The 14222-nt window shown below is 40.5% G+C and overlaps 1 protein-coding gene across 10 annotated transcripts in view; it reads left to right on the forward strand.

Annotated features, from left to right (window-relative positions):
* Positions 1-14222, forward strand: part of TNRC6C (trinucleotide repeat containing adaptor 6C) — a 112642-nt gene that overhangs the window by 13224 nt on the left and 85196 nt on the right. For all 10 annotated transcript variants that reach the window (XM_071452851.1, XM_071452848.1, XM_071452853.1 and 7 more), the window contains 2 exons: positions 8556-8655; positions 9199-9220. In XM_071452851.1, coding sequence (XP_071308952.1) covers positions 8593-8655; positions 9199-9220 — 85 coding nt within the window. In that variant the 5' untranslated portion in view covers positions 8556-8592. The remainder of the gene's footprint in view (positions 1-8555; positions 8656-9198; positions 9221-14222) is intronic.

The raw sequence follows: 14222 nt of genomic DNA on the forward strand, positions 1-14222 counted from the left end.
GCAGCTGCATTCTGCTCCTGCAGAGACTCCAGACTTGGTGGAGTTTCTGAGTGGCTGCAGAAATCTGGCTGCTGCTGCCCCTGTTCAGATCAGTTTTCTGTTACACATTTCAAGATAAGTTCACCAAAAACTGGAGGTATCAAAGTCCCAGCCCACATCTGTTAGAATGGATGATATCTTGATGTTTCAGAGGAAGGAATCTCCTGTCAAGGAAAATAATCTATTAATGAGGGTTAATTGCAGGACAGGGACATAATTGGACAGTGAGAAACCCCAAAACATGGGGTCAAGACATCATAAATTGTGGTCAAACAGAAAGTATCATTGAACTTCATTTATGACTCCCCACAGGAACAAATTTTGCACCCAGACTTTCAAATTACAGGGTGTAGTTTCAAGCTGTGTGCTCACAACTGTTCATGTAACTCCTCCATGGACTTATCTTGTGCACAGGGTGTGACTGGGGGCTTTTCCCCCACCAGTTCCTTGGAAAGGAGATTGTAGGATTTCACTTTGGAAATGGGTGGGGGCCTCCAGTTCTCTGTCTAGTTGTTTTTGTGTTTAGGACTTGGTGTGGCCTTATATCAATTTTGCTTCATAAAAAAATTAATCATCTCTTCTTTTTATGCTTTTCCTCTTCTCCAAATGTATATTTATAAAGACTTGATATACATTGTAATGTTGGGAGTTTTTAAAATGCTTCAGTGTGGAGGATTTTTCTTTACCTAATCCAAATCTTTGTTGCAATATAAATTCAGTGCTGCTTACCACAGCTAAAGGAGAAAGATTTTACTCCTTGCTTCTCTACCCCTGTCTTTAACACCTTTTTGAATAACAGGGTTGCCATTTCTTTAGATGAAGTGAAGTTTTTTCCAAGGGCCTGTGCTTTTTTGATGTCCTTGGTGCTGTTTTCTGGGCTCTCTCCAGCTGACCTGTGTCTCTCTTGCTGTAGAAGCCCCAAACTGGACACAGCACATCAGCTAAGGAATTTCTGACCATCTGTGATGTGGTTGCTTTGCCTTTGCAGTGAAATCCACTGTAGCCCCTGCTTGTTTGTCTCCCTAAAACTGGTGTTCTGCCATTTGTTCCCTCTGCTGCATTTATATAGGATTTTTCCTGCCAAACATGGTGCCCTCTGCTTTTTCTCACTGATTTTCTGCCTTTTTTCTGCATTTTGAGTTCATCAGGGTGTTCTGAATGTTGTCCCTCCTTAATTATTTTCCAGCCCCATGACTTGATATATTCTGGAAACTAAGTAAGTGGAGACACATTTTTCCAGCAGTAAAGTGGTTAATTAAAATTTTACTGCTGGACACGTGGCACACTGCAACAGAAATTCATCAGGTCCCTGCCTTGGGGGAGGGGTTTTGTGGGTTTTTATTGTAATTTTGTTATGTACCTTAAAATTACTACATAATAGTTCTTAAAACTATGAAATAATAAAGCAATCATATTCTTACTAACAAAAATCTCCATGTGGATTGAAAAGTCAGTTATGTAGTTTAGTTGCTTCTCTTTCATCTTTTCCAAAAATACCTGGGACTATGCTGTGGGAAAAAAAATCAGGCTTTTTTTTCCCTCCACAAGTCCTTGTTAGCTCTTGCTGATGTTTTTCTCTCTTTCCTTGTAAGTTGTGTGCACAGTCTTTGCCATCTGCTGCTTTTCCAGAGTGCCATCCATCCACCTGCTCGTGCTTTAAGGTAACCTGCAGTGACTTAGATGTGGTAAAATGACAGCAGGCCCAGCCAGGGGGGAACATCCCATTTCTCTCAGGAATTTTTAAGCTGTTCTTGCTTTGCTGGCCTGATTTCCTCTTTGGAGTGGCAGCAAAATGTTCAGCTCTATCTCATTTTCATCCCTGCCATTTCATGTGAGTTTTTCTGAGAAGCCAAATCACCTCAGATTTTGGGAAAAGGGGTTTTTAAACACATCTTGAGTGTTTTGCCTCTATGGCTGTTTGCTCCTCTTGTTGGGCTCCACAGGGGATTCTCTTGATGGGGGAAACTTTTTTGTAACAGTTTTGTGTTAGGAAGGAGATGTGTGGGACCTTTTTGGTCTTTGGTTTGTAGTTTATTGTTATCTTATGAAAAGTTCAATTTGTTGTTCATTGTTATCTTATGAAAAGTTTTGGTACATTGCCTGTACTAGATTTAGTGCACAGGAAAAGCACTGTAAGAAGAAGACAAAGACAACACTTAAAAGCTTCCATCTTACTTCCTATTTATGTCTATACTAAAAATCCTAAAACTTAAATTTCTCACCTGTGAGGGTGTTCACAGGGGTCTTAGGATGAGGGAAGAGATGAGAATTTTGACTCCATGTTTCAGAAGGCTTGATTTATTATTTTATGATATATACTATATTAAAACTATACTAAAAGAATAGAGGAATAGAAGAAAGGATTTCATCAGAAGGCTGGCTAAGAATAGAATAGGAAGGAATGATAACAAAAGCTTGTGGCTCGGACAGAGTCCGAGCCAGCTGACTGTGATTGGCCATTAATTAGAAACAACCACATGAGACCAATCCCAGATGCACCTGTTGCATTCCACAGCAGCAGATAACCATTGTTTGCATTTTGTTCCTGAGGCCTCTCAGGTTCTCAGGAGAAAAAATCCTAAGGAAAGGATTTTTCAGAAAATATCATGGCTACACTCACCTAATAACAAACTACACTGTTCTCTATTATCTGTTTTACACTCTAGTAAACTCTAGTCTATCTCAAAGACTTAGTAGCCCTCTCTATAAGCAAAAATCAAAACCAGTACTTCAAAATATTCCCTGTACCCTAAGTTTTCACATGCTGGAGCTATATATTCATCAGAGCTTTGGGAAGGAAGCCAGAATGGACCATTGCAGGGATGGAGGTGTTCTAGGTTCCCACACTCCAGCCCAAAAATGCCTGTGGGTTTGATTATGACCCATGGAGCAAGTTACCAACCTTAGATGAAGATCTGCAAACTATGGCAAATTAAGTAGAATGATAGTGAATTTATCACAAGGTGAAAAAGTAGATTTTGGGGTTTCTAGAATGGGGATTCAGGGGGCAAGATGGGGGGATCTGGGTGTGTCCAGCCTTTCTCCTTCTTCTTCTTGGCCTCCATCTTCTGCTGTGATGTTGGCACTTTTGGATTGGTTTAGAGTAGAAGCTCAGTGTCTAACCACTGTCTAACATAGGTGATAGGTATTGGGAAGCAATTGTAAACATTGCACATGTAGTTTTTAGTATAAAGACATAACACCACCCTGGGGGCAGGCAGAGTGTCTGGAACTGTCCTGCTGGACAGACCTCAGCAGGGCAGGAGAAAAATTTTATAGATAAGAAACAATAAACAACCTTGAGACTGAGAAATGAAGAGCCCTGACTCCTTCTTCAAGCACCAGGCTGGGAAAAGAGACTTTCAAACACCTCTCGGGGTCACTGTGAGCAGCTGTAAAGATCCTGACAGTGAGCAGGAGCAGCCTGGCTGTGGGTGCTTTGCACCAGCTTGGCCAGAGCCCATGAAATCCTGGGAGAAATCCCTGGGAGAAATCCCTGGCAGAAATCGGTGTCGTCACTGCGGCTCCGCGGCAGCGCGGCCGTTGTTGGCCATCTGTTCCCTGCTGACCTCTTTAGGGAGGGCTGAACAGAAAGAAAAGTACTGTCACTTCAGCCCTCACAGGGTCATCTGGCACTGCTCCCCCTTCCCCAGCAAGAATCAAAACTAATATTTCCTCTTGCATGTTGATGAAGCACTTAAAGGTTGGTTTGTTGTTGCTTTTTGCTCATATTTGTCTGGCTTTTCTCAGTTTGTCCCTGTGTGTTTGCACTGTTGTTTTTTTTTTTTTTTTCCATATTTCCTTCTTATTTATTTGACCTAGTTTTGCATGCTGCTTTCTTTTTTGAGTTGAGTGGAGAGCTTGTAATTAGGGACCAGCTTGACTCTTTTTGATTAATGACTGAGCCTGGATATCAAGGGAACAAAGCTGGCACTTTACCAGTCACACCAGCTCCTTCCCTTCACCCATATTTACTCTGCAAAGGTCACAGAGCTGGACCGTGCAAAGATGAAGCAGGAAACAAAATTAGCAATAGGCAAATCCAGAATTTGAGTTTATCTGTTCCAGCACTTGTGAAAGCAAGGATTGCAGATGCTCTGGTGACCTCTTGCTTTGTGTAGGATTCCTGCTGTACGTGTGGGTATCTGCATTGTTATTTAAATTCCTGGTGACTTCCAAGAAACAGCACCTGCCTCTTCATATGGGACAGTATTTCAGGTGTCCTGAGTGAATCAAAGCCTGCCTTTCCAGAGTTTGATGCTCTTATTTTGATGTTAATTTTTAATCCCATTTCATCACCACCCTTCAAGCTCTTTTCCACCCTCAAAATTTCAGCCACTTCTTTCTTACAATGAGATCCTGAAGAATCTCCTAAGTAGTCATTTTCTTCCTCTTTGTTTGAAACTGTATGATACAGATTTGGAGAACTTGTCTTTGAGAGCTCATGTCTGTGCTGTCCAAACCCTCTGTTATCTGTTATCACCTGTAACAATGCATGGATCTATTAATTCCTTCCATAAAACCTCCTCAGCCTGCATTTGGATGATTATTTGCCAGTTCCTTACAATTCTAGTTATAAGATTTTCTTTTTTTCCAGTATTTTCCCTCCCATCATCACTGTTAGGAAAAATGCCTGTGTAGGAACACACAATGGCCTCTTGTATGGTGAGGAAAGTCAAAACCAGAGCAGTGCTTGAGCAGCTGTGTGCAAGGTGTAGGATTTCTGTCAGTAAGAGTGACTTCCACAACTGTCAGAGGAGTTTATTCCAGCATAAAGTAGGATTTAAGGTGCAAGAGGTATCTTGCAATTAAAGTATGGTGGCTAAACCAGACAAAGGCATCTGTAGGCAGGGATTAGGAATGCTGTGCTGAAAAGGCAGTTTTCCTGTGTTATTAAATAAACCTTCAGCATCTTGCTTATACAACAAAATGAATGAGGTTGTTGAGGTTAGGAGCAGTGTGACATGGAATGACAAGAGAGACAGGTCTGTGTTTAGCCCTCAATTACTGCAGGAACTGCTGAACTCTAAAACACTGTGTGGGCAATAATACAAAAAGACTCTACCTGAAGGTTGTTGAAGAACACTGTTCCCAAAAGGAATATTGCAAAATGCATCCAGAATGTCCCCTCAGTGCTGATCCACAATACCAGCTGTGCCTTAAGCTGTGGAAGCAGGAACACTCAAGTTCTTACATAGCTTAAAAAATAAATCAGCCTAGATTTGTTAATTTTTTAAAGGGATTAATAAACCTTTCAGCAGCAGGCAGTGACAGGCCAGAGCCACAGTGCTGGAGTTGTTGTGACCATGACCTGCAGCTCCTCTTGCTTTCCTGTTCTCAGAGAGCTCTCAAGCACATGCACTTTAAAGATAACCTTGGCTTAGGCTTGGATTTCATAAGCAATTTGCAACCTGTGAAAACACCACTTCATTCTGTAGTAAAACTCCTTGCTCATAAAAATCCCTCCCCATTCAGATCCATATGTAAGAACAAGGCAAACTCCTACAGGGATATTCTGAGACACTCCTGCTTTAGAACATGAGCTTTGTATTCATAAATGTTTTAGCCTGTTTCCTGCAATAAAGATTAAATTGTCGCTCAGGAAGTAAAGCCGCAACATGTGCCTTTGACAACGTAATCAAACTTTATATAGCCATGTTTTTATTGTTTTCCTTTTGTTTTGCTCTTAGATGACTAATTTCTGCCTAAAAGTGACAGCAAGAGTTGCCATCTGAGAGGCCGCTTAGAGCTTTATTTCTATTTTAAGCATATTTAAAGCACATGTATTCAGAAGTGTCATTATGTAAATCAGTTTTGAAAATTGAGCTCCATTAAAAATTGCAGTATCATTTTCTCAGCTAATCCGAGGCTATTTTAATCTCAGAAATGAAAAAATAACCCCACAACCAAACCTCAGGTTTCTGTGAGGAGTGGCACTTCTACCTTGGTGTTGTAATTGCTGTGTTAATATGGTAATAAAATACGTTGTATTCTTAGTGGAGCAAAATATTTGCTGTTCTTGGATTTGGAAAATCCACTGGCCTGAAATTTGGAATATTTGGAAATTCCACTGCATTGCCTGGAAACAAAAATTGATAGTGGAGTCCAGTGTAAGGAATGATTTTGGCAGTGGTGAAAGTGTCCAACCCTTTAAAGGCTTGGCTGGACCAAGAAAGGTTGGACCAGATAATCCTTAAGATCCCTTTCAACCTGGTATTATAGGAAAAGAACTTGATATTAAAAAAGAGGCCTAACAAGGAAGTTGGGTAATATGTACTCTTATAGCTTAAAGAAAACTCTGCATGTTAGGCAGAGTGGTGGTGGTGGTGGTTTGTTTTTGTGTGTGGTTTTTTGTTTTTGTTTTTAAATACTGCCCTGAGTATTGAAGGGGATTTAAATGGAACTGTGGTGTTCTGGAATTGCAGTAATGGCATGGGGTTTCTTAAGTACCACAAGAGGAAACCAAAAAGTTTCTCATTTTACATGGACTTGTTTCATTCACCTGCTTTCAAAAACCAGAAAAAGCTGAACTTCCTCTGGCAATAGTGTGAGAGCTTGGGGGAGTTCACTGGAACAGGGCCTTTGTAGAGTCTGCTGTGACTTGGGTAGGGAGCACTGCAAATGAAGGACTGGATGTTGTTTCTTTGTAGTTCCTGAGGTCCTGGGGACTTCTGTTCTCCACTGAGCTAACAGGGATAAAGGCAAAGCTATTGCAGTTTCAACTCAGTTTCTTTTGGCAACCAAAGTCATCACTTTTTGCAAAGTCCTAGAAGAAGGCATTTAAAAGTACAGTTTCATGCACCTTTGTCTTAAGTGTGATTTAACATTTTTTTTTAGTGTAATGCAAATCCCCACCTGCAGTTCCTAAGGGCAGATGTTTCCCAAACCTCAGTTTACAGTACAGGGTTTAAAAGGTGGCCCCTGGCAGAAGCTGAGCAGGTGGTGAATTTGTGGCCATGACAGAAGGTGAATCAGTGGTTAAAAACCAGGTAATTAATGCCATTTCATCTGTCTGGACCTCCAGTGGTGCACCAAGAGCTCCCAGATGTGCCCAACCTCTGGCTGCTGTTCCAGACCCTGGGTCTTGCCCTATCTCTCACTTCTGTAAATAGCCTGAGTGCTGTAAAGTGCCTTAAAAAGGCACTACCACCTAAGTTTAGAGCTGTGAATTGCTTTCTGCAGTGTTTATAGTTTGGGGTGACACAAGGAAAGGGAATCTGCTTCTCATTTAGTCTGGAGCTCCACACAGGATCTGTGTAAGCATTAAAACATCTGCATGGCCAGGATCAGTATTTTCAGGCAAGTGGAAAAGCCAAATCCCAGAATGCTCTTCAGCACCAAAATATTAAAAGTTACAATGTTCCCTTTTTTATAACAAAGGGAAACTATGTAGGAAAATGCAAACTTGTTAAGAGGCAAAATGTTTCATGGGGAATGTCTGAAGACACAATGTGCAAAATTGTGGTTGTTTTCTCCTTTAGGGAAAGAGCAGTCTGACAGATAGTGACCAAAAATAAAGAGTTTTGTAACTAAAAAGCTTTTTTAAACAACAACAAAGAAAAAGGAGGGAGGCTGCAGGCTTTGGCAAGTAAAATGTAAAGCAATAGTAAATTAGGCTAAAAGTGGTCTTGAGGAGTAATTGGAAGGCTTTGAATCTAATAATAGTGATGGTAATGGCTTCAGCCCATCAGAAACAGCCTTCTCAGAAGATCTGTAAGGCTGATAAATGATCAGGACCTGAAGAGCTGTCAAGGAAGATAAAGCAGTTATAGAGAAGTAAATGAATTATTTGCATTGGTATTTATTGGAAAGGATGTTGGGAGGGTCATTGCTATAACCATTTATTTCAGTGATGGACATAGGAAGCAGAGAGAGGAAGGTTTCAGATAGGTTTTCTTCTTGATTTGGAAGGATTCAGGTTAATTTTTAATCAAGATGATACTAGAACAGTTTTATTTTGAATTAATGCAAATTTTTCAGCTAGAATTTATAGGATGAGCACAAAATATGATTATTGGAATTCATCTGGGCCTTAGTTTACAACTCTTGAGAACAAAATTGATGTGTATGGAAAATTAATGCAGCATGTGTTTGATCCAAAAGAGAAAAATAGTTGCAAAGTAATGTACTTGCTCATGATCTTCAAGGTATATTGTGAATCACAGCTGCTGAAAGCCAGCAGAATTTGCATTAATTACTTGGGTTTGTTCCTTTTTTTTTTCCAGTTTCAAACTTTCTTTCCCTAGAATATGCTAATATTAAACAGTGCTTATGAGTGATTGTGGAAAGAGGTTCCAAATAAAATCTGTCCTTTCTGAATTCTCACTGCCTGCTATTTTATTTGTTGTGAGTTTCAATTTTGGAACAGCTCTTTTTTAGAGCTTTTATTGCAGCATTAGAAGCAGCCTTTTTTAGACATAAGATGTAGAAAGTTAGCAATGCAAATATGGATTATTCACCTTCCTAGAGAAACTTCATCTTACTGAAAAGCTCTTCCTAACCTTTGTTTTTATCAGGGAGAAAGAACAAGAAACACAAGAAGAGGAACATTTGATGGAAGAAAAGAAAAAGAAAAAGCAGGAAGAAAAGAAAAAGAAGGAAGGTGCTCAGAAAAAGGTTTGTTCATGTTCCTGTTGGAACTGATCCCTTCACTTTTAAATGTGGCTCTGGCTACTGATGCTGCAGCTTCACTTGTGGGAGTTTTAATTTGAAATAAGAATTGATGGCTGTCTTTTCTAGGATAAAAATCAGGCATCATAAAAAATTCCAGACAGATTCTAAAATAAGCAGGTCTTCTGTGAAAGGTGGTAGTGTGGGTGGGTTCAAAGGGAGGCTGGACCAAGTGACAGAAGTGAATTCTGCTGGGGGCTCAAGGTCCAGGAAGCCTCTGCCCCCCAGAGAGGGAAGGCTGGGTGGTGGATGGGGCTGCTGCCCTCTCCAGTCACTCTTTACCCTTCCTCTTTGGCATCTCCTTCTGGCTTCAGGCAGACATTTCTGTCACATGGAGTTAAACTGAAATTCTCTAGTCCTTAAATGAATCAAATGCCTGATTTATGTGAGCAGTTTCTGCAAAAAGTTAGGCCTGCAGCCCTGTAATTATTAGGTATCATTTGCAGTATTGACAAGTAGTTGATTTGTTTTGTTCTTCTCTTCTTTCAGGCTGCTGAACAAAAAACCAAAGGTAAATTCATGTTTATTCTCTGTGAAATGTTTGATATTTTTATAAGCTTGTTTGAAAAATGTGCTTGTACTTTTTATTCATTGTGTCTGTTTAATGAGGGGAGTTTATCTTACTAGGATTGTTATGTTCCTAAAGTTTTGTTGGGATTCTCAGCATAAGCTTTGGCTTATCTTGCTGGGTGTATTCTATGGCAGCCTTTTGACAAGAATATATGGATTAATTTTCTGTGAACCATAACACAGCATGTGTCATCTCTTTTGTCAAGACAGATGCAGTTTTCCATTTAGTTGTTAGTAGTTATTTATCTGTTTCAAAGACAAGTAATTGCCCCTTTCCCCTTGCACAATTCAACTCAATTTAATGTGTAAACTCAATTCATGGAGCTTAGAAGAAACTATTTCCCCTGCTGCCACCACTGCCTGTTTTTCTTTCTGTATGGCTTTTCTGCCTGGGAACTGAGTGGAGCTGCTTTGCAGCAGGGTCAGGAAGCAGCAGAGGTAAGAAATGCCTTCCCTTTTGGGGGCACTGGGCTGCCAGGTTCCCTGGGAGAAAAGTTAATGAAGCTGTGCCTTTCAGAAAGGTGAGGAAAAGAGGCAAGGTAATGTCTTTCTTCTGCATCTGATGGCTTACAGATCTTTTTGTGTCTCAGTTCTGGGCCAGCTCAAATGCATTGTCATTTCTTGGTGGGTAATTAGGTGACAGACAGGCATAAATATATAAAATACTCAGGCAAGTGGAGCTTCCCAGAGTCCCAAAGAAGGAGAATTAGAGAAGAGCCAAGCTTAACATAAGGGCTGGACTAAACAACTTATGTTTCAAACACTTATGGTTTATTTATGTTTCAAACACTTATGATTTATACAGCAGAAATTGAATATTACTTTAGTAATATAAGTAATAACTGCATGATGAAGATACTGTACCAGTAATTTATTGAAACTCTGTCCTTTTATTTCTAAGTTTTTCCTATGTAGAAAGGGAGAGGTCAGAAAGTTTTAGTTTGAATTCTGTAGCATCTGCACTGTGAGATTTCATGTAGTGTATAACACTGGATTTACTTTCAGGAGAAGGGAGCAGAGGTATGTGAGTCCCACCAAAACTTAAGTACATGAAAAACCTTGGAATTAAGATACATAAGAGCAATTTCTATCTAAATGAAATATTTCTGTTTTCACAGCATTGCTTGTTTTGTTCTCTGTATCAGCTCATTTCTGTGTGAAAAGGTTTCACTGTTCTATAATGGATTATAATGACTTTTTAATATCACAATTCAGCAGCAGATGTTTTTGCTGTCAGGGTAACTAAATTCATTTTCACGTGGTAATGCAGTGGCTCTTCATTTCTGTTACGAGTGAGACACAGAACCTTCTGCTTTCCCTCTGTGGGATGTTTCTATTTCTGTCTGTGTTGTGACAGCTTTGCTTTTAATTGCTTGAAACTGCCACGTTTGTGTTTCTAGTTAATAACCTCAGTTTTTCAGGTATGCTTGTGAGTTTGTTTCTTTCAAATTCAGGGACTGCATTTCTCCATCTGTTGGTACATTACAGATAAATACATTATCCATGTATTTAAGCATCTTCTATTGCTATAAAAGATGGATCAGGAAGAAGACAGCAGTGGATAAGGATAGTTATGTTAGAGATGAAGCAGCTTTGGCATTTATTGTTTCATCTCAAATGCAGTGATGCAGCTTTTTGTGGTTCAGCATCACTGGAAGGGGGGACCTGTCCTACAGAGAGACCAAACCTCCTGTTCATGCTCAGGACAAGGGCCAGGGGTTATTTACAGTCCTGTAAATGACCCTTCTTTGAATTTCATTTGTCTGGCAAATGCTTGTTGCTTTTCAGGTTGCTTTGTGGAAATATTTTATTTCCTCTTTATAGTGCAGTTCCTTACATTTATCTTTAGGAGGGATGTGCAAGAGCTTATGAGGGGTAGCAGGAATGTATCAAAATAGATAAAATATTAATACAAAAATTAATGAGAGGAAAAATCTGACTGAGCTTTTCTCCTACAATATTCAGAGTTGACTGTAAACTTTATTGCAATGCTGCACCAAGTGCTTTATTTGGATACATTTTCAAGGATAAGTGACACATGCTACTAGAACTAAAAGGCAACACAGGGATTATCATTGAATTTAGTTAATTTATTTCCTATCTGGGACAGAGCAATTAAATTAGTTTTGATGACAGGATGGCACAGCAAAACTCAGTGAGTGGACTGCAGCAGGTAATGCATGCCAGTGAGCAGGATGTATTAAATCAGAGATTAAAGCTGGACATTTTGCAAAATGTAGATTTTGGTAGGTGAGATCTTAATAAATATGGCTTAATGGAGCTCTTTGTGGTAACTTAAAAAAAATTGCTTAATTTTATGTGTGTGTCACTGAGTTCTGCAAGTGGGTTGCCATGGCAGTGAGAGGTGCTTGCACTAGTTGGGTCCTAGTGGAGAAAAAGAAATCATACAAGTGCAGGTGGGATGTGGCAGGGTTTTTCAGTTTGTTTTTCAGCTGGCTGGGGCAGGGTGTTTGTGCAGTCCCTGTTTGCTCTCAGCAGTGTTTGTGAGGAGAAGGCACTTTGCTGAAGTGGGTAGGAAGGGCCAGGTGCTGAGGCTTGAGAGGGAGGGAGGGCTTGGCTTCTTCTGTGCTAGAAGCCTGTGACCAAGGTCCAATTCTTTTCAATTAATGGTTAGTTTTTCATGGATCTTTGTGTCACAGAGGGGTGGAGTTGCTGTCCTGGCCAGTAATGAACTCGTGTGGTTTGTCTGTGTAGCTCTGAGCTGATCTGGGCTGCTGCAGGTTCAGTCTCTGCTGAGGCCTCAGGAAAGAGAAGGGAAGAAAGAGGAAGGAGGTTTCCTGTGGGGGTGTGTTTGTGGTGTGCTGTCAGCTCAGCCTTGCTCTGAGGCCTCAGCCCCAGCTGAATGTTTCCATTTGTGATGTGGAGCACAAACCCTTCCAAAATAAACACCTATTTCCACCCTTAGGGGAAAGGTATGTGCTGCTGCTGGAGCCCAGGCTAGGAGTGCTCCCTCACATCCACTGAAACAAATTCTTTTCTCTTTTTTAACAATGATCCAACCCTTTAAATCTTCTCTACATAACAGCTCCTTCAGTTTCTATTTTTTTCCCTGCAACGTTGTTTGCCTGAGTATTTTTGTGAGGCTGGATCTTTTATAAATACCCCGTTGGCAACAATTCTAGGGAATGTGAAAAGAAGAGAGATTGGAGAGCTGATAAAGACCTGAAATGTTTCTCAATTACTTGAAAACAAATGAAAGTAGTCTTCCTGTTCAGCTGGAGAGAAGCACTGCAGAATTAGATGAGGTGGGAAATGAGCAGGTTTTTATTGCAAATTCAAGTTGTTGTTCTTTTATGGTAATTTTTTTCAGAACAGGACTATTGAGCACAGGCTATTAGTGTTTATTTTACATGTATAAACTCTTGCCAGTTTATGTGCACTTGATCAAGAAGCTTTGTGTATAAAGGCTTTTCTAATGAAAACATTCAGCTGTAATTGTGAGCTCTGCTCTGTGTGGTAAAGGGTCACTGTATGGGAATGGCTGTTATTTAATAACAACAGGGGCTGTCAGGGAGCTGTGCTTGTCACAAATGCTAGCAGGGTGGGTTTTGCTGCCTGCTTCTCTTCTGGCCATCCTCCTGCAGGTTTAGTCAGCACAGGTGATCAGCTCCCACCTCAGCTGAATGCATTTCTTTAAAGCTGATATAAAATAACTTAAGTGGTTTGTTACTCAAACATCCACCCTGGTAATTGAAAGGCAAAGTATCCATCCCACCCTCCAGCATTATATGCAATAAAGGTAAGTGCTAAATCTGCAAACAGAGAAGTAAAAACAGTTAAGTCTGTATACTGCAGTTAGTGTAACGTAAAAAGTATTTTGGTAAATATTTTGATTAGAATTGTTAACTGGAAAATATTTTTATCCCTTTACTGTAAAGCAGAGCTGGTCAATCTGTGCCTCTTGGACCTCCCATGATCCCTGTAGGTCTGTCTGGCATGTTCATGGCATGGGAGCAGGCAGGGAGAGGTGGGCTTTCCAAGGGAAAATGGGAATTTCAGCTGCTGCTGGGGACTGATGGAGCAGGATTGCAGGAGCTGGAGTGGCCCTGGGACTCAGAGCCTGTCCAGCACTGCTGTCCCCTGTCCCAGAGGTGCAGTGGCTCCTGAGCTGAGCATCATTCCCTTCAGCTGTGCTCTGCTGAGGAGCTGTCCCCTCCCCCAGGCTGTCTGGGCTGTGTGCCTTGGGACTCCTCAGTGTGTGATGATTTTAATATGCAGCTTGCAGAGTCAGGGAGGTTGTCTGCAGCCTGGGAGATTACTCTGCCAACGTTTATGCTTTCATACATTTTAGTTTGGGGGACTGAACAGAAAACATGTAGCAGTGTGTGGTTGCTGGGTAAACCATTGTGGTGTCACAAATGTTGGCATAGTTCTTTCAGGTTATCTGTTACCCCACAGGCAGAGCTGGATATTTTACCTGGAGGAACATGGTCTGCTCTATTAGAAAAGGGAGTTAAAAGGCAAAAAATAAATGGATGAAAATATCTGAGACTCCATCCCCTGCTCTGGCATTTCTGTTGGGATGACAGGAGTTGCAGCATACCTGTTTTCAAAGCTGGGTTATTTTTATTTCCAAATCAGCCATGTAGATTATTGCATATTTTTAAATTGATTCTTTACTTACCCTGCCCAAATGGGCTGCTAGAATTTTCTCTGCTTATGCTCATGTGTGTGTGAATCACCTTCCTGTAACCTCCATTCTGCTCATACAGAAATGAAGTTTGTGTATATTGATAACGTGCTCCTTCTGGCTGTGGTAGATGTTACTGATGTTTAGTGGTAGTTCCATAGGAAAGAAGGGAAAATAAAACTTTTTTGAAAATCTCATCAGGATTTTAAGTAGAATTCTGACAGAGTGTAACACAATCAGTCTTTTTTCAAAAGAAAAGTCTTGAATTTTTCTAGTTCGTGTCATATTATTG

Source organism: Agelaius tricolor, unplaced genomic scaffold (assembly GCF_023055355.1).
Source record: "Agelaius tricolor isolate 1412-34295 unplaced genomic scaffold, bAgeTri1.0.p SCAF_35, whole genome shotgun sequence".
NCBI lineage: Eukaryota > Metazoa > Chordata > Aves > Passeriformes > Icteridae > Agelaius > Agelaius tricolor.